Genomic DNA, 22360 nt, shown 5'->3' with positions numbered 1-22360 from the left:
AGTTACTCAGTCGTGTCCGACTCTTTGTGACCCCATGAATCGCAGCACGCCAGGCCTCCCTGTCCATCACCAACTCCTGGAGTTTACTCAAACTTATGCCCATCGAGTCAGTGATGCCATCCAGCCATCTCATCTTCTGTCGTCCCCTTCTTCTCCTGCCCCCAGTCCCTCTCAGCATCAGGGTAATGGGATAATAACATTTTGTTGATACTCATGAGGGCTTGTGTGGCAAGCTGGTACCTGTTTCATTTCTGTTAACCTGGGGCTCTCATTTACTCCCAGAAATGCCTTGAAGAGAAGAACGAAATCCTTCAGGGAAAGCTTTCACAGCTGGAAGAACACTTGGCCCAACTGCGGGAGAACCCACCCCAGGAGAAGGGTGAGGTGCTGGGCGATGTCTTGCAGGTAGGGACTCAGGGGCAGCGGTGACACCTGTGGGCTGGGGTGGCTGCTGACCCGTGCATTCCATGTTCAGGTTCCTGGTGGTCCTCAATCCCCAGAGGAGCAGAGGGCATCGAGGAGTCGTGCTGATCCCTGTTTGTCTCTTTATTTCACCAGCTGGAAACCCTCAAGCAAGAGGCAGCCACCCTCGCTGCAGACAACACCCAGCTTCAAGCCAGGGTGGCGGCATTGGAGACCGAGCGGGGCCAGCGGGAAGCCAAGCTACTCGCCGAGCGGAGCCACTTCGAAGAAGAAAAGCAGCAGCTGGCCGGCCTAATCGCTGAGCTGCAGGGCTCACTGTCCAGCCTCGGCCAGGCCAAGGAGGAGCTGGAGCAGGCTTCTCAGGCTCAGGTGGCCCGGCTGTCCGCCCAGGTGGCCACACTGACCTCTGAGCTGGACACCCTCAACACTACCGTGCAGCAGCGGGATGGGGAGCTGGCCGGCCTGAAGCAGCAGGCCCAGACGGAGCAGGCACAGCTCACACAGACCCTCCGGCAGCAGGAAGAGGCCGCCCAGGGCCTCCGCCAGCAGGTGGAGCAGCTGAGCGGCAGCCTGGAGCGGAAGGAGCGGCAGCTGGAAGAGGCCGCCTCAGAGAAGGAGGCCACCCGGAGAGATCAGGCCCAGCAACTGGCTGCTGCGGCTGAGGAGCGGGAGGCTGCTCTCCGGGAGAGAGACTCGGCCCTCCAGCAGCTGGGAGCAGTGGAGAAGGAGAAGGCTGCCAAGTTGGAGGTCCTGCAAGAGCAGCTGCAGGCCGCCCATGAAGCCCAGGATGGTGCCCAGGCCTCGCTGACACAGACCCAGCAGGAGAAGGCAGAGCTGAGCCAGAAGGTGGAGGAACTCCGTGCCCATGTTGAGGCAGCCCGCCAGGAGCAGAGTGAGGCGCAGGCCCAGGTGGCAGAGCTGAAGGCCCAGTTGAGGTCTGAGCAGCAGAAAGCAACCGAGTGGGAAGGTGTGGCCCAGGAGAAGGCCCAGCTCCAGGAGCAGGTCCGGGCCCTGGAGGAGTCCTTGAAGGCCACCACAGGCAGCCTGGAAGAGGAGAAGCGCAGGGTCGCAGACACCCTGGCCGAGCAGCAGCGGTGCATCTGCAGGTTGGAGGCGGAGACGCAGAGCCTGGTGGAGCAGCATGAGCAGGGACAGAAGGAGCTGGAAGAAGAGAGAGCTGGACGCAAGGGGCTGGAGGCCCGGTTACAGCAGCTTGGGGAGGCCCATCAGGCCAAGACAGAAGCCCTGCGGCAGGAGCTGGCCGAGGCTGTCGCCTCCCAGCGCGAGGCCGAGAGTGAGTGTGAGCAGCTGGCCAAGGAGGTGGCCACCTGGCGTGAGCGGTACGAGGACAGCCAGCAGGAAGAGGCGCAGTACGGCGCCATGTTCCAGGAACAGCTGATGACCCTGAAGGAGGAATGCGAGAAGGCCCGCCAGGAGCTGCAGGAGGCCAAGGAGAAGGTAGTGGGGATCGAGGCCCACAGCGAGCTCCAGATCAGCCGGCAGCAGGACGAGCTGGCTCAGCTCCACGCCAGCCTGGCCAGGGCCCGGCAGCAGGTCCAGGAGAAGGAGGGCAGGGCCCAGCAGCTCGCCACCGACCTGGCCACCCTGCAGGAGAAGATGGCGGCCACCAGCAAGGAGGTGGCCCGCCTGGAGGCCTTGGTGCGCAAGGCGGGTGAGCAGCCGGAGACGGCCTCCCCGGAGCTGCTCAAGGAGCCGCCCAGGGCAGGAGACAGACAGTCGGAGTGGCTGGAAGAGCAGCAGGGACGCCCGTTCTGCAGCACGCAGGCAGCACTGCAGGCTATGGAGCGTGAGGCTGAGCAGATGGGCAGCGAGCTGGAGAGGCTGCGGGCCGCGCTGATGGAGAGCCAGGGGCAGCAGCAGGAGGAGCGTGGGCAACAGGAGAGGGAGGTGGCACGGCTGACCCAGGAGCGGGGCCGGGCTCAAGCTGACCTTGCCCTGGAGAAGGCCGCCAAGGCGGAGTTGGAGATGCGGCTGCAGAATGCACTCAATGAGCAGCGTGTGGAGTTTGCTGCCCTGCAGGAGGCACTGGCCCAGGCCCTGAGGGAAAAGGAGGGGATGGACCAGGAACTGGCCAAGCTTCGTGGGCAGGAGGCAGCCCAAGGGGCAGCGCTGAAGGAGCTTCAGCAAACCGTGGAGCGACTGAAAGAACAGCTGGCCAAGAAAGAGGAGGGGCGCCCACAGTCTCTCGGGACAGCCAGCCGAGAAGACACTTCTGGATTGCGAACCCAGTCCGAGGCTACTCGAAAGACTGAGCCAGAAGGTTCTGAAGTGCAGGCTCTGCAGGCAGAGGTGAGCCGGCTGGAACAGCAGGCCCGCGAGTACCAGGAGAAGGCCTCCAGCCTGGAGCACAGCCTTGAGTCTGAGCGTGCCGCCCACGCAGAGCAGGCTGGTACTCTGAAGACTCTGCGGGGCCAGTTAGAGCAGAAGGCCCAGGAGCTGGGGAGCAGTCAGGACGCCTTAGCCTCAACCCAGAGGGAGTTGGCCACCCTCCGCGCCAAGGCCCAGGAGCACGGCAAGGCTGAGGACGAGTGGAAGGCCCAGGTGGCCCGGGGTCAGCAGGAGGCCGAGAGGAAAAACAGCCTCATCAGCAGTTTGGAGGAGGAGGTGTCCATCCTGAACCGCCAGGTGCTGGAGAAGGAGGGCGAGAGCAAGGAGCTGAAGCGGCTGGTGGTCGCCGAGTCGGAGAAGAGTCAGAAGCTGGAAGAGCGGCTGCGCCTGCTCCAGGCGGAGACCGCCAGCAGCAGCGCCAGGGCCGCGGAGCGCAGCTCTGCTCTGCGCGAGGAGGTTCAGACCCTCCGGGAGGAGGCTGAGAAGCAGCGGGTGGCTTCTGAGAGCCTGCGGCAGGAGCTGGCCTCACAGGCGGAGCGAGCAGAGGAGCTGGGCCAAGAGTTAAAGGCCTGGCAGGAGAAGTTCTTCCAGAAGGAGCAGGCCCTCTCGGCCCTGCAGCTGGAGCACGCCAGCACGCAGGCCCTGGCGAGCGAGCTCCTGCCCGTCAAGCACCTGTGCCAGCAGCTGCAGGCTGAGCAGGCCGCTGCTGAGAAGCGCCACCGGGAGGAGCTGGAGCAGAGCAAGCAGGCGGCTGGTGGGCTGCGGGCAGAGCTGCTGCGGGCCCAGCGCGAGCTCGGGGAGCTGCTGCCTCTGCGGCAGAAGGTGGCAGAGCAGGAGCGCGTGGCCCAGCAGCTGCGAGCGGAAAAGGCCAGCTACGCGGAGCAGCTGAGCATGCTGAAGAAGGCTCACGGCCTGCTGGCGGAGGAGAACCGTGGGCTGGGTGAGCGGGCCAGCCTCGGCCGGCAGTTTCTGGAAGTGGAGCTGGACCAGGCCCGCGAGAAGTACAGCCAGGAGCTGGCAGCTGTGCGTGCAGATGCTGAGACCCGTCTGGCCGAGATGCAGCGGGAAGCGCAGAGCACTGCCCGGGAGCTGGAGGTGATGACCGCCAAGTACGAGGGTGCCAAGGCCAAGGTCCTGGAGGAGAGGCAGCGTTTCCAGGAGGAGAGGCAGAAACTCACTGCCCAGGTGAGGCCCTGGCTCAGCCTCACCCCTGGAGAGGCAGGGACATCATCTCTCTAACATTCCCCGGCCTCCGATCCCCACGTGATTCCAGAGTGTCTGGGGGGCAGGAGGAGATGTGGCTGCTAGTGCAGGTCGTCTGTGGCCCCTGCTGGCCTACAGAAACTCTCAGTAGCCTCCCCTTACCCAAAGGCTCTGTCTCTGGTGAGGCAGGCTGTGAAAGCCATCAACCCCTTGAGGCACCCTGTCATGAGGAGGCACACTTACAGTGGAGGCCCCAAGAGCCACTGGGGCTTCGAATGAGCCAAGATGGCGTTTAAAGAGGCTACTAGACATCTGGTTCCTTGGGGGCAGATCAGAGCCTCGGTGAGGTCAGCCTGGGAGCAGGGCGGGTGCCTTTTGGGCCCCCATCTCACGCTGTCTCCGTTGCTCCCCCATGCGCAGGTGGAGCAGCTAGAGTTATTTCAGAGCGAGCAGACTAAGCAGGTAATGCCTGAGGTCCTCGATAAATGCTGGCTGCTTAAGCGGTGACTGGTCTCGGTGCATGACCCCGGCTGCAGCTTGCCTCCGTGGGCTCCTGTTGTGAACTGTTTGTGAAGGGGCAGGGTCACGCCGTGGAACCCAGGCCGTCCCGGAGTGCGGTGTGCTGGGCCCTCTCAGGCCTCGCCCCACCCATCCCAGGTCGGCCTCTCCACCCGTCTGTACTCTCATCGTCTGTCAGGGACGAGGGGTAAGGCAGGCTTCGTCTTTCCCGTACCAGATCCAGAGACAGCCTGCCCTCGGGACTCCCAGACCTCCAAGTCCTACTCCAAGTTTGGGTACTTAGCTGTGGGGACTTGTTGCAGTTTGGCCACAGGCCTTGTATAGGACAGCTCCCTTCTTTCCTGCAGAAGCGAGAAAGGTGATGTGCCAGGCGGCCCCCACAGATTAGCAGGGCCGTGAGCTCAGGACGCCTACCCATCACCCTCTGGGGTTTTTAACCCCAGCATAAGATAGAGATGTCTGGGAGCAGGAAGGCCAAGGTTGAGAGGAGGTGAGGTCTGACTGCCTCACCCTTACCAGGGTCTCTGTGCTGCCCTAGACATCAAAGCTATCAAACTGGCACTTAATGGGCGCCCCCTTCCTCCACCCCCTTTCCTACCCCATCATCTGGGGCCTGCTGAGGAGGTGGGTCCTCCTCTCCTCCCATCCCCTCCTCCAGGGAGCCTGAGATGATGGGGAAGGTCAGATGGAAGAGCAAACAGTTAGCAATGGAGCTCCCGCCTTTTGCCTTCACTGATCGTGCTTGAGCTCCCAGAAAGCCCGGGGGAGCCAGGAGCGTCTGTGGCTGCCATGCGCCCTCTAGTCCCCTTCCTCCCCAAGCCCTTCCTCTCTGTGGGGGTGGGGTGGGTGTGGAATACGTGTGTTGCCCTGCTCTCGTCTTCCCAGCTGCCTGACCCGTGCTAATCACAGCCACCACACTGCTAGCGCCAGCCCTAATGGCCTGTGGATATTGGGGAGAGGTCTGAGCAGTTGGGCTTTTGCTCTGGCAGTTTCTTGGGTGGGGGTGGGTAGTCATTGAGTGTGTCTGCTGGTGTTGTAGACTGGGTCCCCTGTTCCTGTCCCGCCATGGGAAGGTTGGGGCTGGGAACGGCGGCGGTAGGTTGTGGTGGGGTGTCAGCTCCTGAGTGACTCTGCTACCTCTGTCTCTGAGGCAGGGGGTGGAGGCAAGCGCGGGCAGGTGGCTCTGACAGCACTTGATTGGGTCACGTCACTCAGGCCCTGCCCACCAGCCAGGGCGGCAGGCCATTCCCTAACTGGAGGCCAGAGGCGGCCCTGAGTTTCTTACAGGGACACTGGGGACTGGCCTGGGGAAACCCCGTAATTTGTCTGGACCTTCAGCGGAAGGCCCCCTGAGTCTCTCTCCTCTTGCCTCCCTGCCCCAGGTGGAAGAACTGAACAAGAAGCTAGCTGACCATGAGCAAGCCAGCAAGGCGCAGCAGCAGAAGCTGAAGGTGGGACAGCAGGGGATGGGCCTGCCCTCCATCGGCTCAGGGGAGCAGGGAGGGAAGGCACCCTGGGCCTGGCAGCCTCAGGAGCCCCGCCTGTGCTTCTGCGAGCTCCTGAGGGAAGATGACCAGAGTGGCTCCCAACCCGCAGACCTTCACTATCTGTTGCAGTAGCCACTAGCCACGTGTGGTTATTTAAATAAAAACTGCCGTTTGTCAGTCGCGCTAGCCACGTTTCCACAGCTCAGTAGCCATGTGTGGCTAGTGGCCCCCATACTGGACAGGGCGGATCAGAACACCTGCAGCACTGCAGAAGCTTCCGCTGGGCTGTGCTGTTTAATCTTAGGGAGTGAGTGTTAGTGACGTTTGTACTACAGTGCAACTTAATGTTCTTTCTTTCCATGGTATCACCTTCTTTGGTTTAACATTTGCTTTTTTACAACTCTAGGCTTCACAGCTTTTAGTTAAGGGCAAAGGAACTTGGCCCCAGTGGCCCCAGGAGGGTCACAGGGGTTGGTGGGAGCTCGGAGCTGTTTGCCCAGCTCACTGCCATGTACTCCACACCATGTCACGGTCACGTTGATAAATAGGCTGAGTGCACTCCTCTCAGGGGCCTTCCCGGTGCCGGGAGATGAGGAGGTAAGGCTGGTTGGCCCTGTCCAGTGCCTGCCACAGACTTAGCACTTGCTGGTGCAAACTGTGGGTGGACAGAGAGGCTGCCAGAGGTCTTGCGCCCAAGGAGTCTGCGGTCTGTCTGGGAGGCGGTGTCCGCAGCATAACTGAGCCCGGCTTTGGAGTCAGGTGGGCAGAGGCTCAAATCTTACTCTGCTGTTTAGTCCCCGTGACCAGCGTGCTTTCAGTCTCTGAACTCAGTGTCTTCATCTGTGAAGTGGAGCTAAAGCTAGTTCCCAGAGTGGTTTTGAGGAGAAGTGAGTTCTCGTGTCCTCAAAGAGTACACACGCCATGTGCCTAGATCCCTGGTGTTCCCAGGGGTCAGTGCCTTTCCTTCCCGGGAGACTGTCCTCATGGAGGGAGGGTGAGGTAGCTTGTGCCTGGTGTCAAGGCGAAGGCAGGCTGCCAGAACTCTTCCAGAAAGGGCACTGTCTGGACAGGAAAACCACCTACAGCAGCTGGACTCTGAGGGGTGCGTGATGCTTAGGCTGGAGTTGGGAGGGGCCCAAAGGCCTGTTGTGTGTCCTCAGAGAATCTGCAACAGGAATTCAGGAATCTGAAAACACTGTGGAGCCTAGGAGGCTAGGGGTCGGTGGATTTGGGTGGGGCAAAGAGACCAGCGGCCATCAGCTTCTCTCGTCTTTCCAGGCCCAGGGCGGTGAGAGCCAGCAGGAGGTCCAGCGCCTCCAGGCCCAGCTGAGTGAGCTGCAGGCCCAGCTGAGCCAGAAGGAGCAGGCAGCTGAGCACTACAAACTACAGGTGAGGAGCCCGGCCCCAGCCCCGGCCCCTGAGCCCCCCACTTCTCTGACCCACCACCCACCCACCCTTCCGCCAACCCAGATGGAGAAGGCCAAGACTCATTATGATGCCAAGAAGCAGCAGAACCAAGAGCTGCAGGAGCAGCTGCGGGGCCTGGAACAGCTGCAGACGGAGAACAAAGGGCTGCGGGCAGAAGTGGATCGGCTGGGCCGGGAGCTGCAGCAGGCCGGGCTGAAGACCAAGGAGGCCGAGCAGGCCTGCCGCCACCTCACCGCCCAGGTGCGCAGCCTGGAGGCACAGGTGAGGCTCTGGCTGCGCTGACTCCCTCACCTCCCGCACACTGGCCTCCGGTGTCCTCCTCTCAGCCACCCTGCGGAGGCCTGCCTTCACTCTCCCTCCGCCCCCATTCCCAGGTTGCCCATGCCGACCAGCAGCTTCGGGACCTGGGCAAGTTCCAGGTGGCGACTGACGCCTTGAAGAGCCGGGAGCCCCAGGCTAAGCCTCAGCTGGACTTGAGTATTGACAGCCTGGATCTGAGCTGCGAGGAGGGGACTCCACTCTCTGTCACCAGGTCAGGGGGCACCCTTCCTCCCCCAGTCTGTTGTCCGCCCAGTGTGATCAGGCAGCCTCCTGGGCACTGGGGCTGTGAGAGAGGAAGATGGGAACCCTTTGCCCTCTGGAAGCTTGTTCTTAGAGGAGGATGACGTATTAGAGGTATTAGGCCAGATGTTTGTATGTAGCATAGTGGGAGTGAGAAGAAATGAGTGGTCAGAAGAGGCTTCATGGAGGCTGTCAGTCCTGCTCTTGAGTCTTGAAAGAGACTGTAGGTGTGTGTCCCATGGACAGAGAAGAGTGATAACAGCAAAGGCCGAGAAGGAGCCTGGCTGGACAGTGAATTGGGGAGGGCTTGGGCCCAGGCCCCTGAGGGCAGGCTGGACTCCCCACTGAAGGAGGCTGGCGTTTAGACCTGATCCTAAAGGCACTGAAGGGCCTCAGAAGGGTTTGCAGTTGAGCACATGGTCAGTTTTGCATCTTAGCCTATCTATCCTGATAGGGAAAACTGAGACTTTAATGAGAATAATAAATGTATTTTTATGTTAAATGCTTACATGTGCCAGAGATACTGTTACATACACGTGAGAAATATGAATTCATATATCCCATGACAACTCTCTGAGGTAGAGTCTATGATTATCTCCTTTCACAGAGGAAACTGGGGCAGCCCGGGGTCCCACAGTGGCAGGGCTAGGCTTGACCCCAGGCAGCCTGGCTTGAGTCCTTGCTTGTCACCACCGTGTGTCTCTCAGAGGCTGTTGTAGTCGAGGTGAGAGGGGCGAGGCAGACAGGGAAGGAGAGGAATGGGGTGTGGTTGGAGGGCTCTTGGGTTTGGCAGGAAAGGGAAGAGATGGAGGCTGGCTGGAGGTTGCTCCCCCCAGCTTCGTGTTGGCTATAATAGGAAATAAAGGAGGAGGAACAGACAGTGGACTTAGTTTGGGACACGTCGTTGTGGAGTCCAGAGGGCAGTCTGGGGCTGTGTTTGGGAGGGTCTGGAGAGCAGGGTCTGGGAGTTGCCTGTATTGAGCTCAGGGCACCATGGGGTGGGTGGGCTCACCAATGACGGAGAGGATGGAAGGCAGGGCCGCAGTCAAGGACTCTTCTTGGTACCTCTGAAAAATCAGAGGGTGGGGTGCTTGACCTGGTGGTCTTGTAATAAGTGTCACTGGAACAAAGGGATGGACAAAATGCGGTATAGCCCCAGGAATGGCGCCTCAGCAGCTTTTTCCCCACAGCAAGTTGCCTCGCACCCAGCCGGATGGCACCAGCATCCCCGGAGAGCCAGCCTCCCCCATCTCCCAGCGTCTGCCCCCCAAAGTGGAGTCCCTGGAGAGCCTCTACTTCACACCCATCCCTGCTCGGGGTCAGGCCCCCCTGGAGAGCAGCCTGGACTCCCTGGGGGACATCTCCCTGGACTCAAGCCGGAAAACCCGCTCCGCTCGTCGGCGCACCACGCAGATCATCAACATCACCATGACCAAGGTCAGCAAGGTCCGGCTGCTGGGAGTGCGGCTGTAGGACAGCACTGCTCGCTTCCTCTCCAGGGCCTCTCCCCATCAGGTCTCCAAAATCGCCTCCGAGGGGCAGGGCTGACTGGTCCACACCCGTGGACGAGAGCAGCAGAGCGGTGACTTGCTTTGGCCTCCTGTAGAAAGGGGCCGGGCTGGCCTCGGCTGCCTGTCCCCTGACAGGCCGCCGTGCTGTGTACAATAGAGACCCTGTGCAGGCTCAAGGGGACAATGCAGAGAAGCCGCTCAGCCTGTGCCTCCCAGCACGCGCCCGGGGTGACAGATAGTTGTGCTGCCCAGGGGGCTGCCTGCCTGCCTGCCTGGGGCTCTGGTCCTTGTTTCCACATCCCAAGGAGTTTGGGAAAGAGAGGAGAGGAGCACTTCAGCTACCAAGAAACTGAAATTCTAAAAGATGATCCCCTGTTGCGCTTGGTCAGAGGGACCTGTGGGACAGGCCTGATGCACTCAGGAGACATGGGGTCCAGCCCCAGCTCTGTGACCCTCAGGCCAGTCCTTTCACACCCCTGTACCTCACTTCTAAGATAGCCTGAGGCACTTGGCTCAGCCTCCCTCAGAGCATTGTTAATAGACTCAACAGAACAATGGACAGGAGTCCTGACAGCCTCAGCACCTTGTGTGGGATTAACAAGGCCCATTTCTTGCAGACGGGCAGCTGAGGACCCCGTGCAAAGCAGTGTGGACACAGGCAGCCGTGGGATCTGAGGCGCTTTGGGAAAGGAAATGGGAGGCTTTTTTTTTTTAATGTTGATGTGTTTGGCTATGCTTGGCGGGGGGGTCTTAGTTGTAGCAAGTGGGATCTAGTTCCCTAACCAGGGATCGAACCCCCCTGCACTGGGTTCAGTCTTAGCTGGTGAGCACCAGGAATGTCCCAGGATGTCAGGGCCCACCCCCACTGCAGCAGATGTGTCTTCTCTTCCAGAAGCTGGATGTGGAGGATCCAGACAGTGCCAACTCCTCCTTCTATAGCACACAGTCAGCGCCTGCTTCCCAGGCCGGCCCGAGAGCCGCCTCCTCCACCCAGTCTCTAGCCCGCCTGGGCTCTCCCGACGATGGCAACTCCACTCTGCTCAGCCTGCCTGGCTACCGGCCCACCACTCGCAGCTCCGCCCGCCGTTCCCAGGCTGGGATGTCCAGTGGGGCCCCTCCAGGTGAGGGGACTGTGGGGGCCTGACACCCCCGAACATGAAACTGGACAGATCCTGACACGCCAGAGGACAAGCCGCGATCCAGCACCCAGCCCTGTCTCCTTCCTGCCTGCTGTTCACCCAGGGGCTGTGCTAGGCAGTAAGGCTGACGTCATTCTCAGCCAAACGCTTCATGTGGGGCCGGGATTCCCCACCCAGGAGCGCTTCTGGCCCCTTCTCAGGTGGGGAGGGGCTGCCAGGGGCCAGACTGCCAGGGATCTATCCTCAGATTCCTTTCCGAGGCTCTTGCCTTCAGGGAGTGCTTTGGGTATGGATTCCTGGCCCTCCATTAGTTTCTTCTGGTGTCACAACCTCTGCATGGGACCCCAGGGAGGAGGCAGGGAGCCAGTCCCCAGGGAAGAGATGGTTGTGAGCCACGTGCCCGTAGCTGCAGCATGGACAGAGCAGACCTTGGGGTGCTGCAGTTCAAGGGCCAGGACGGGAGTGGTGGCACCAAGGCCGGCAGGGTGCTGCCTCCACCCTCTCGTGCTGGCCTTGCAGCCCTGCTTGTTGCTGTCTCCCTGCCCACACCCACCCCCCCACAGGCAGGAACAGCTTCTATGTGGGCACCTGCCAGGACGAGCCCGAACAGCTGGATGACTGGAACCGCATTGCAGAGCTGCAGCAGCGCAACCGAGTATGCCCACCGCACCTGAAGACCTGCTACCCTCTGGAGTCCAGGGTGAGCTCTGGGGTCCCCTGCCAGGGACCCGCCCCTGCTGGCTTCCCTCTTCCTCCTGGACATCCCTCCCCAGTTTCCCGGCCTGCCGAGGAGAGGGGCCTGCTTCTGGTCAACTAGCCGACAGGGAGGAACTCGGGAGGAGGTTCTGTGGAGGGCAGGAGTTCGCAGAGGTCTCCAGGGATGGCTTCTGAGGCTGTGGTGCAGGACATGGGCAGGAAGACAACAGGAGGGGAGCCGTTTGCAACAGGAAGGCTCCAGATGCCCAGCCAGTGAGGAGTTCTAGGGCAGTCCTGCTCCATCTCCAAACAGCTCGGGTCCACCGACCGCTTCTACCCCACACAGCCTTCCCTGAGCCTGCCTGCCATCACAGATGAGGAGATAAAAACCGGCGACCCCCGGGAGACCCTGCGCCGAGCCAGCATGCAGCCAACCCAGATAGCTGAGGGCGCCGGCATCACCACACGGCAGCAGCGCAAGCGGGTTTCCTCAGAGACCCACCAGGGTCCCGGCACACCCGAGGTGGGTGACTTGGGACTTTTGTCACCTCTGGTGGCCGCCACGTTTTTGAGTATATTAGCGGGGAGTCTCCTGGTGCAGGAGGGAGGCAGGTGCTGGCTGGACACGGTCTACTTGTCTCTTGTGCTCTCGGCCTAACGGTTCTCTTCCCCATAGTCAAAGAAGGCCACCACCTGTTTTCCGCGCCCCATGACCCCCCGGGACCGACATGAAGGGCGCAGACAGAGCACTGCCGAGGCCCAGAAGAAGGCAGCTCCAGCTGTGGTTAAACAGGTGAGCCAGGGGCTGAGGGAGAACCCGGAGGGGCCCAGGCAGCCCGAGAGCAGCTCTGCGGCCAGTGGTGGCCCGGTCTGACAGCCCTTCCCAACAGGCTGACCGCCGCCAGTCTATGGCCTTCAGCATCCTCAACACGCCCAAGAAGCTTGGGAACAGCCTTCTGCGGAAGGCAGCCTCGAAGAAAGCCCCCTCCAAAGCCTCGCCCAACCCCCGCAGCGGGACCCGCCGCTCTCCGCGCATCGCCACCACCACAGCCAGCGCCGCCACTGCTGCCGCCATCGCTGCCGCCACCCCCCGGGCCAAGGGCAAGGTGCGGGCACTGACAGGGAAGGGGAGGGTTCAGCTCCTAGAAACCCAGTGAGGAGCACGGGTGACCCCACCCAGCCACCCCGGGGCTCCTCCTGGGCAGGCCGAGTAGGCCCCTGGAGGGCGAGGGCTGAGAGCAGGTGCTCCCCTCTGGTTAGCTGCTCCTCATCGAGGAAAGCAGAGGATAAAACACCCAGAGCTGCTCAGCCCCTGCAAACCTGCGGTAGATGGGTCCAGGGCTGCAAGGGGACCACCCTGGTCTGGGCGTGTGGGAGCAGGAGGGGGCGCAGGCTGGCACTGAGCAGCTGTCTCCGTCTCTTCCAGGCGAAGCACTGAAGAGCCAGTACCAGTGAGTGGCCCCACCTGTGTTCCTGATGCTGCCCTCGCCTGGTCCTCCTCCTGTCCCTTTCAGTGCCTTCTCTCAGCTCCCAGGCCAACAGTGGCCAAAATCCTAGAGACAGTGATGCTGCCCACACCCTGGCCGGGACTTGGCCCATCCCCAGGTGAACAGGTGTGTCCTCAAGGGTGGCCCAGAGCCTGGGCAGTCTGGGTCCTCTCCCTCCTTGCCTCCTGATGTTTTCCTAGAGTAAAGTCACTTCTCCATCGTAACCAGATTTGAGGCTGGCTTTGTGTGGCTGGGTCCTTGGGCCTAGCCAGTCCTCCCAGCCTCTGAATCTAGAAGGGACCATTGGAGGAGCAGGCCCTGGTCCCTGCTGCTCCTGGCCGCTGGGCCTTGCAAGGGCCCTTGCTCTTGAAGTCCAGGACTGGGCAGTGGCCCAGTGGGAGCACCCCACCCCCAGGTGCACCCATCCACCCAAGGACCCAGGTGCCCAAAGGATGCTCTTTTCCAGGAGAAGGGCCCTGCACCTCGGGGAGGGGGGGGCAGCCCTCAGTGGCAGCTCCCATCGCCCACCCTCCCCAGATTTGCGCTGGGGTGGGATTTGGAGTGATGGGAAGGTTTTTAAGGGCCAGAGATGGATCTTTTCTAAATGTTATTACTTGTAAATAAAGTCTATTTTTTCTCCCTTGAATGTCGAGATGCCTTGATCTGTGTGGGGGAAGCAGGGAAACTCCAGACCACCTACCTTCTCTCAAATCCCTTCTCCTAGCCTTTCTGAGGCCACAGGATCTTCCACTCTGTTTCTGACCTCTGCTCCTGAGGAGCGTTACGGGCTGGCCTCTTGTGAGGGTCTGGGTCCCTGAATCTGGTTTTGTCCTCAGAGTGGCATCTTCTCTCATTCCATACTCCCCCTTCACACGAGCCGTGTTCTGTGGTGGAACGACGGCCTCAAGAATAAATGACTGGACACAAGTCAGATGCTGCCATTGAAGATGGTTTATGAATGCCCCCCCTTGGGCCTTGCTGGGGTGACAGATACACAGCTGTGGGTCAGAAGCAGCCTCTGCCCGTATCCCAGGAGCCCACAGAGTAAACAAATAAATTAAATCGATGCAGACTGTGGCCTGGACCTCAATAAAGAAGTGGTGTTTCAACGAGGTGGCGGTGGAGCTTGGGTTCACTGTCGGGATGGTACGGCAGAGGGGCCTGGCTGGAGGGAGGGGCTTCCTGTGGCAGGGGGCACACATGTCTTCGGCCCAGCCTGGGGGAGTGAAGCAAACAGGATCAGGGCCAAGGTGGGAAGAACTTCCCCCTAGGCCGTGTCTCTCCTGCCTGAGTCCTGGTCCTTTTAGTTGCCACCTCAGGCTGAGGCAATCAGTGGACATCAGCTGGAGGCTGCTGTGGGCAGAGCCCACCCTTTCCTTCCCACACTGAAGCAGGGCTCCTTATGTCCCGGACGCCCTCCCTTGGGTTCCTCACCCAGAGCTGGGCCAGGACAAGGTGACGCTGGACAGTCTGCCCAGGATCCATGAGAACACAGGAGAAGTTGGTATCTCGCAGGGCAGGGCTCAGCTCCTCCAGCACCAACGGCCTCCACAGCTGGGTCCACTTGCCCCTGTACTCTCGCCTGGAGCAGAGGAAGGAAAGGCTGTGAGAGGACCGCAGCAGGTGACCTCCCCCCAGCCAGCCTCACCACCACGCCCTCACCTGGTGCTGCCCTCCCGCAGCCGGCCTGGGAGGTGCTCGATGAAGGAGCCGTTGCCCAGCCAGTAGAGGATGCTGAAGTGGGGGAAGCGGCTGCAGGCGGTACAGGACAATGTCAGCGTTCCATCTAGGGAGCACATGTGGCTGTTAGTCCTTCTGCAGAGCAGACCCTCCCACCTCTGCCATGGTCTGCCAGCCCTGCCCCATGATTCAGGAATCTGGAATGGGAAGTCCAAGGAGAAGGCTGAGCAAGAGGAATCTGGGGATGGGTCCCTCATCTGGGTCCTTGACTCCTGAGCTTGTTTCTTCAGAATGCCCCAGGGTTTCTAGCACCCAGCTTCAGTGACTCTAGGAGCTCTGGCCAAGGAGGCAGCACAGTAGGCAATCACTCAACTGAGAAGGCCAGAGGGCAAGTGGGCCCTGGGAGGAAGGGCTGGGCTTGGAGCCACCTCAGTCAGGACTCTGGGAGTCCTCTGTTCTTCTGAGGCCTCTCCATCCCACACGACAGCATCTTGGGAGCTGTGAGCTGAGCCCTGCACCAACTTGCGATGCTGGGTGGGAGAGGGAGAATGCCCACTGCTCAACAGAGCTGCTTGGTTGGTGACAGGCTACGCGGCACAAGGTTGGAGGGTGCATGCTCAGAGGGCAACCCACCCTTGGTGCCACTGTGCCCTCAGCCCCGCCCTCAGACCACTGCGCCCTCCCATCCCATTAGAATAGGTCCTTACTCAGTGAGACTTCCACTGCTGGCCAGGTCACTGTCAACGCTGGGCACTGCTTAGCTGCTGGGAGCGCTGGGGGCCGCGAGGAGCAGGGATCCTTTGCCATCCCAGGTGAGGCAGCTGTGGTGGCCTGAGGCACAGGTGTGGCTCCGGCCAGGTGGGAGATGACGTGGGCACAGAGGAGCAGGGCCCGAAGAGGGCTAGGGTCTGAGGAGAGGACAGTCAGAGGTCAGCAGCTGTCTGACCTCCTGGGACTGCTCGGCATCCTAGCTCTGCTCTTACTTGGAGACGGAGCTGCTGCCAGGATTAAGTCTGGCAGAATCTTGGCTCTGCTGTGAACGCTGGGGCAGAAGAACCCCTCCAGCCCTGGCTCTTGGCTCTCTGAATGGAGCACAGGGAGACCCTGGAATGGAGCCAGAGCGCAGCATCCAGAGGCTGAAAGTCACAGCACAGCAGCCGAGGGGACCCACCTGGGGTCAGGCTCCTCTCTGGTCTCAGGCAGCACCCCACCCCCTCCAGCCGTACATGCACAGCCCCAGGGCCCACCTGGAATCCAGTTGTGTCTCATGGTCATGATGAACTGTGTCAGGAGCTGCCGTGCCTTGCTCTATTTATCTGTGACAACTTCCTCTCTAGGAAGGCGGGGGAGGCAACCGTGACAAACGGCTTCTCCTACAGATTCCAGGCACAAGTAGTACGGCCTTCCTGTGGGCTCCACAGCCCCTTCCTAAGTCTGAGTTTTCAGGGGGCTGCCAGGCACTGTCCACTCTGCCCCGTCCACCTGTCCCAACTGACAACTCCTGGAGGACCGGCATCAGGCACAGGCTCTTCCAGCCCCTAGAAACAAAGCCAGCGGATCCCCACCCTAGTTCTTCCTACCATCAACATTATACTCGTCACTAGTGCAATCAAATGCTTCATTACAGGATGGAAACTGAGGCCCAAAGAGGACCAGGGACTTACCTAGTCACAAAGGGAGGAAAAATTCTCTCCGCTGCCAGAGCTGTTCTGGGAAGGGCAGGATAGATAGTGAAATCCTTCTGGGAAAGCACTGCCTCCCCCTTCTATTTTACTTTCACTTTTATTTAAGCAGGGGATCTAGAGCAGGCTCTGGCCACCAGCAGACACATGTACTCCACAGCAGTCTGCACCTAGTCCCGAAGGTCCCTGCACACCGCGCCTTCTGCTAAGCTGGAGCTCACCGCAGCCGGGAACCTTCTCACTCACTCCCAGGCCCCCTGCTCTTCAGGTGGTATCAGCCTGGGGTCTTCAACCATCCTCAGCCTCACCCTCCAAGCACAGGGCCATGAACTAACGAAAGTCTCTCACACACGAATTCTTCCATCCCAAGACTCTGCCCTTCTATGGGAACAGAAAAGTCCTGCTTCTTCCTTCAGTCACACTATATTCAAGGGGACAACTGTCTGAGGCACTGGGGACCCAAAGTTGGATCAAGTGGACCATTTCAGACTCACACCAGCCCATCCACATCTTAGCCTTTCTCAGGCTCCCCACTCCCTCCACCCAACACCCGCCCCTCACCCCCATGAATCCTTCTCACTTCTGTCATCCCAGCTCCTTGGCCAGAGCTAGAGATCTAAGCTCATCAGGAAGTCTAGTCTCCCCCTGCCTGGCTCCCAAGAAGCCCTGAAGAGCCCTGTTTTCTGGAAGCCACCCCTTTTGGAGCTCCCCAGCTCAGTTCGGCTGTGTCTGGCCCCACGTGAGCCCCACCGTGGGAGCTACACATCCCGGCCTCCACAGGAACCTCTCAGACAAGCTTGGAACACAAGCTGGAGCACTGGCCCTACGGGGAGGAGAGGGTGCTTTCCAGGGAAGAGTGGGTACATCCAGCACTGGCTGGAGCAACAACAAAGCTACAGAAGTCAGGGTCACACATGTGGCCTCAGGGGCAGAGAGACCAGGGCTGGTGATCCACAGAGCAGGTATGAAGGACCAGACCTGAGTGTCTGGGATCAGGAGGATGGGGTCCTGGAGACAAAGCCAGGGAGGCCAAGAGATGGAATGAGGTTTGGAAGAATCGTCAGGAACATGGCTGCAATCTCAAGTGTGTTGTGTGTGTGTAAAAACCATACATTTCCAATTTAGATGTCAGAGACTAAAAGTCAACTCCTCTTCTCCAGGGCTCCAGCTCACATCTTCTCAGTCCCTCCCCCACCGCCTGCCCAGGAGCTTCTGGGCTGCAAGACGCAGAGAAGCTCCTCCCTAGGAGCACCAGTGTCTCCAGCAGGGAGGTCAGGAGGCAAGACCGTTAGGGCTTCTGAGGCCCAGTCCTCTGGGGAAGAGGGTGGGGATGCGAGGGAGAAGAGACAGGACTCTTACCTGTGAGTGTAAATAAGGCCAGAGTTGGGCTGTTGGGAGGTCATGGTACTCAGGACTGTTGAAGGATGGAGAGAGCGCCTTGGAGAGCCTGGCCTTGGCTCCTCACATGACCTGATGTGGCGAGGGGGGGTGTTTATTCACTAAGTCATGTCTGACTTTGTGACCCCCTGGACTATAGCCCACCAGGCTCCTCTGTCCATGGAATTCTCCAGGCAAGAAAACTGAAGTGGGTTGCCATTTCCTTCTCCAGGTGATCTCCCCAACCCGGGGATCGAACCCGCATTTCCTGCATTGCAGGTGAATTCTTTACCGCTGAGCCACATTAGGGAAGCCCTAATGTGGGGGAAGGAGGGACAAAAGTGAAAGGATGACCCCAGGCCCCAATCCACTGAGGACGGGCCCATGGGCATGAGCGGCATGTTGGGCAAGCCACAGTTGGGTAAGAGAGTGACTGGGGAGAGGGGTGGTTGCAGCAGGGCACTGACCTCAGGTCGTGAGGACAGTCACCCTGTGATGAACCAGGGCCCCTTCTGTGACAGGACGGAAGCCCAGCAGGCCATCTCACTCAGGGATGTTGGACAGGACCCACCACTTGCAGGACCCAGCTCTCAAATAGGAAGAGCAAAAAGGCAGCAGAGGCCAGGCAGGCCTGGGGACCACAGGGAAAGAGGTGGGAAGAAGAAAAGCAAGATGGATGTTCAGCTTTCCAACCCAGCTCACGGAGCTTTATTAAGAACAGATGACAAGATCCTGCTTGGTTCCTTCTGCACCTGAAGGGCCATATTCCCTAGGAACCCAGCGTGGAAAGTCCAAATTTGCCTTCCTACTTCCTTCAAAACCCCTAGGACCAGAGCTGGGGCCTACCTGAAACCCCTTTTCAGACACCATACTCACCTGGCCCTGACCCTCTTCCCAGCCACCCCAGCACTCGTGCTGCTGGGCCCAGGCAGAACCCAGGGATGACGGGGCTGACATGAGGATATTCCTTGAGCTGGGAATCCCCTGGCAGCTTCAAGGGAGGAACGTGTGACTATAGGAAGAAGTCTCACGTCTAACAGTCCCTCCACCGCAGACACACAGACACACACGCTCACTCGGGCTTGCAGGGAAGGAAGTGATGTGGCAGTGGCGTTCGGCACATGTCACCACTTCTGGGCAGAGCGTCAGCTTGCACAAGTGGCCCTCAATCACTGCTCTGTATAGATGGTCTCTGTTCCTGACTGAGTAAGCCCTGCTTAGGGGCAGGTTCCCCAACAAATTCTCAGGGAATTCCGAGGTCAGGGCTTCCCTCACTGGAAAAGCCATGACAGGGTTTCACTTGCCTCCACCAACCTATGGCCCCCGAGCAGGGAAGGCCCGCCCATGGTCTTAACCGGGAGGAAGGACAATTCACCCCCAGTGCTCTTCAGTGGCACCGGCCACAGTTCTCTGGCCCTTCCTCACTGAGTGAACCAGGCTCGAGCCCCACACCTGGAAGGAAAAGGAGGGCAGGGCCTGGGGCTCACAGCCAGAAGTAAGATGGCTCCTTTACATCAAAAATGTTGTGGCTCTGCTCCTGCCCTGCTCAGGCAGGGAGGTGAGGCCTGGAGGAACTGGGGCAATTCCTAAGCTCCACAATAAAAAAGGTTTTTAAATATATTCATCAAAATAGTTTTCTTTTAAAAAGCCCCCACTGCTGACAGCCCCACTGGCTGGCTCTCCATCACCTCCCTCCCCAGCCCGGACACAGCCGATGGAGTCCTGAGTGGCCCAGTGCCCCTCTGAGTCTTTCCCACCCAGGAGGTCTTGGAGGGCAGGGAGGAGAGTGCCCTGAGGTCCATGGTGGGTGGATGTTCTTCTTCCTGACTATTCCAGGCCCAGAATATAGTTGATGCCTTGCACCAGGCCAATGATGACAGGCTGCCACGCTACCAAGTACCGAAGCCAGTCCAGCAGTTGCCCGTACATGACATGAGGCCTCTCCCAGCTGTCAGTGTGTTAAAGAAAACAGGCTACATGTTCGAGCTGCTGAGGCTGGCCTAGGGGATGGGTAAGAGGGTCTGCCTACACGTTCCAGATGCTTCACAGAAATCAGCCTACAAAGAAAGGTGCTTTCTAGAAAGCCCCGCCCAACCTCTCCGTGTTGGAACACAGGGCTGAAACCAGAGAATGGGGGAAGTGGGGCAGAGGGGATCAGTGCAGAGGACCAGACAGATAAGGCAGAGGGTGGAGTGGTGAAATAAAGCTCTCCATGGCCGATATACAGAGAGGGCTCTGCGTGAACCCCTCTCTAAGCTGGGACTGCCAGTGAGCCTGAGACTGCTGTAGATTTCTTCGGGAAGATGGGGAAAGAGATATGGTAACCTGAAGGTTCTTGTCCAAAATGGGAAGTTTTCTAGGTCAAGGAAGGGGTTGAGTGTGGGGACAGAGGCATACAGGGGCAGGGCAAGAGGCTGGTCACAGGGGATAACTCCTGGTAGAGAGGCTCCAAGGAGCCCCATCCAAGGGCATTGAACATGGGGGCCCTACTGAGGCCAAGCGGCCCTGGAGAGGAATCCCTTCTCTCCACTTTACAATCCACTGCCGGGAAAGATACTGGAGAGGGTGCCTGGGAATCCAGCTCCGCGGAAGCACAGACCTCACAAGGCTGTGGGGAGTCCCTCTGAGGGCATCAGGAACCACAGTCCAGCCCAGTACTGAGAACAAAGAGAAGCCCTGACCCTCAGCTTGACCATGGAGTTACTGAACTAGACTCCAAAAGCACCAAGCAAGGAACCATAAAGAGGAACACCATGGCCCTCCAAAGCCCAGCTAGTATCCAGGGGCCAGAAAACCCCCATGCAGAGAGAAAGGGCAACTGGGAGAGGTCCCTGGATCCAGGGGAAATGGGGCAGGGGCAGCTGAGAGCAGCACAGGTCCTGTGTTCAAAGTGGAGGGGACAGGCCTGGTCTCCAGCCCCGCCTGTCACAGGTGAGGCATCGCACGTTAGTTGTGTCACCGTGAGAAGGTTAGTCATCCTTGAAACTGTTTCACTGGCAACAGTAGGATACCATTACCCAGGTCACAGGCTCTAGAGAACTGAGTGAGCTAAGAGAAGGAAAGCACCTGGCACAGTGCCACCAGGTGCACTGTAAGCAGGCAGGCGGAGGAAGCTGCTCTCACCACCCGTCTACCCTTGAGGGATCCTGAATGGTGAGAAGCTGAGCTGTTGGTCCTGCCCCACATCCTACCCACCTCCCTAGACCACAAGCCAAATGGACTAGTGGGCAGGTACCAGACTGGGGGCAGGAGGAGCACCCCAAGACCCACCTGAATGCATGCCAGTACTTTCTCACCACTGCCCACTCCCAACGAGACCCCAGAAAGGATACGGGTTGCTGAACATCCTCTTGAGGTCCACCTTCTCTTTGCAGTAGGGACACGTCTGCTTCTTTCCCACGATGCACCAGCCGCGGATGCAGAACTCGTGGAATCTGAGCACCACGGGTCAAGGGAAAGGGTGGGCAGCGAGGATGGCACTCCAGCCCCGGGACGGGCTTCCCGGTGTCCAGGCCCTAGCTCTGGAGGGAGGTTCAAACCCTGGCTTCACCTCTTACCGGCTGTATCATCTGGGCCAAGCTGATGTACACCTCTGGCCCTGCTTCCTCATACGTGAAGTGAGGTTAATGAACTCTGCCTTACAGGGCCGCTCTGGGCAAAATGGAGAGCACACGGCATAGGATGGGAGCTGAGTAAGGATGTGGTAAATGTCAGAGGTGCCCTTCAGGGGCACCTGATTCCAACACTGAGGGAGCCAGTTAGAGGATTCTCCTCCCTGGTGACTGACCCAAACTTGCAGCAGCTAGTGTAGCTGAGGCTCCCTTCTGACCTGGCCAGGCTATACACGCTGTTTACCCAAGAGTGAGAAAGACTTTCTCACATCTGTGAGGAAGACCAAAGGAGGCAGCCGTTTCCACTCCCTGGGATTGGCTTCCCTATCAGAGGACATCACCCAGATGTGACTCCCCTCCCTTCAAAGGTCTGGATGGCATGCCCAGGGTCATGACGGTCCCCTCCCTCCCTGACTGGAGTGTGCACGTGGTGAGAGAGGCAGCCCAGGAGCTCCAGGCAGGATACACGTGATTGCAAGACAGCCTATACGTGTTCTCGATGATGCCCTCTTCACTGACATCCACAAAGATCTGCTGCCCACACACGGCACACACACTGTCTGAGAGGTGCTTGGTGGGCATGCCCGACTCGCTGTAGAACTGGGAGAGAAGAGCAGGAGGAAAAGAGAGAAAAGACGTGAGAATCAACCAAAGTGGGACGATACCAGCGAGGCCTGGGGTCTTCTGGAGAGAACGTGACACGGCAGGTGGGGGATCCCGAGCTGGAGAATATCTCACTGTCAATCCTCCTCATCTCTGTGGGGCAGATGGGGACTAGACCAGAGATGGGCTGGGAAGTCAGATCAGACAGAACCTGAAGACTGGTCTGGTCATCATCAGGGCAAGGAGACGGGCAGGGAGAAGGGTTCAGGGCTGCTGACAGGGAACGACGTCAGCTAAGCCACGCTGTGGTTCCCTCAGATGGGCAACATCTCTTCTCCAAGACGCACACCAGTGAAACACCTGGTGCAATGGTGGTTGGGTGACAAGGACATTTTCAGGCACTTGTGGCAGCAGTAAAACAGCTTCAACCCATCTGAACAGCATTTGGCATGATGTCTCAAACTGCCACACCATTTAACCCATTAACTTCACCTTAAGAAATTCAAAGAAATTTCTTTTAAAAAAATATCAAAGAAGCTTCATGCATACAGATATTCATTTAAATGTTATTTATAACTAAAGAAGCAAAGAGTCTGGCAACCTC

At 59.3% G+C, this 22360-nt stretch overlaps 3 protein-coding genes across 13 annotated transcripts in view; 1 reads left to right on the top strand and 2 right to left on the bottom strand.

The window, feature by feature from the left end:
• Window positions 1-13449, top strand: part of NUMA1 (nuclear mitotic apparatus protein 1) — a 71459-nt gene extending 58010 nt beyond the window's left edge. For 4 of the 7 annotated variants that reach the window (XM_061149253.1, XM_061149271.1, XM_061149279.1 and 1 more), the window contains exons 13-26: window positions 283-405; window positions 559-3957; window positions 4396-4437; window positions 5877-5945; window positions 7260-7370; window positions 7452-7670; window positions 7784-7941; window positions 9161-9407; window positions 10374-10602; window positions 11184-11320; window positions 11630-11839; window positions 11993-12109; window positions 12207-12422; window positions 12743-13449. In XM_061149253.1, coding sequence (XP_061005236.1) covers window positions 283-405; window positions 559-3957; window positions 4396-4437; window positions 5877-5945; window positions 7260-7370; window positions 7452-7670; window positions 7784-7941; window positions 9161-9407; window positions 10374-10602; window positions 11184-11320; window positions 11630-11839; window positions 11993-12109; window positions 12207-12422; window positions 12743-12754 — 5289 coding nt within the window. In that variant the 3' untranslated portion in view covers window positions 12755-13449. The remainder of the gene's footprint in view (window positions 1-282; window positions 406-558; window positions 3958-4395; window positions 4438-5876; window positions 5946-7259; window positions 7371-7451; window positions 7671-7783; window positions 7942-9160; window positions 9408-10373; window positions 10603-11183; window positions 11321-11629; window positions 11840-11992; window positions 12110-12206; window positions 12423-12742) is intronic. The other 3 variants (XM_061149286.1, XM_061149295.1, XM_061149302.1) reach the window with 3 other exon arrangements.
• A 290-nt stretch (window positions 13450-13739) lies between these two features.
• Window positions 13740-17663, bottom strand: IL18BP (interleukin 18 binding protein). Of its 3 annotated transcripts, XM_061149455.1 has the most exons (6): window positions 17525-17663; window positions 16148-16187; window positions 15731-15816; window positions 15191-15391; window positions 14466-14589; window positions 13740-14385 (listed from the first exon to the last, which is right to left on the bottom strand). In XM_061149455.1, exons 3-6 carry the CDS (start codon window positions 15756-15758, stop codon window positions 14133-14135), a joined length of 606 nt encoding a protein of 201 aa, XP_061005438.1. In that variant the 5' UTR covers window positions 15759-15816; window positions 16148-16187; window positions 17525-17663; the 3' UTR covers window positions 13740-14132. The 3 variants fall into 3 exon arrangements, with proteins under 3 accessions (XP_061005438.1, XP_061005444.1, XP_061005450.1); XM_061149461.1 differs by lacking the exon at window positions 16148-16187 and having other exon boundaries at window positions 17525-17630; XM_061149467.1 differs by lacking the exon at window positions 17525-17663 and having other exon boundaries at window positions 13740-14019; window positions 14238-14385; window positions 15731-16154.
• Window positions 16166-22360, bottom strand: part of RNF121 (ring finger protein 121) — a 79873-nt gene continuing 73678 nt past the window's right edge. For 2 of the 3 annotated variants that reach the window (XM_061149317.1, XM_061149325.1), the window contains 3 exons: window positions 21620-21753; window positions 20875-20976; window positions 18222-19490 (listed from right to left, as the gene is read on the bottom strand). In XM_061149317.1, coding sequence (XP_061005300.1) covers window positions 19370-19490; window positions 20875-20976; window positions 21620-21753 — 357 coding nt within the window. In that variant the 3' untranslated portion in view covers window positions 18222-19369. Of the gene's footprint in view, window positions 16193-17524; window positions 17636-18221; window positions 19491-20874; window positions 20977-21619; window positions 21754-22360 lie in introns of those variants that run through there. The other variant, XR_009693972.1, reaches the window with a different exon arrangement.

Source organism: Dama dama, chromosome 1, assembly GCF_033118175.1.
Source record: "Dama dama isolate Ldn47 chromosome 1, ASM3311817v1, whole genome shotgun sequence".
In the NCBI taxonomy this organism is placed as follows: domain Eukaryota; kingdom Metazoa; phylum Chordata; class Mammalia; order Artiodactyla; family Cervidae; genus Dama; species Dama dama.
Note: the sequence above shows the minus strand (reverse complement) of the source record. Positions and strands in the feature narration are given on the sequence as shown.

Coding starts and splice junctions, on each gene's coding strand:
- IL18BP (XM_061149455.1), bottom strand. CDS start 15,758: ATGACCATGAGACACAACTGGATTCCAG. Junction 15,392..15,730: donor GAGACACAACTGGATTCCAG/GTGGGCCCTGGG, acceptor TCCTCTCCTCAG/ACCCTAGCCCTCTTCGGGCC. Junction 14,590..15,190: donor AGCAGTGGAAGTCTCACTGA/GTAAGGACCTAT, acceptor TGTGCTCCCTAG/ATGGAACGCTGACATTGTCC.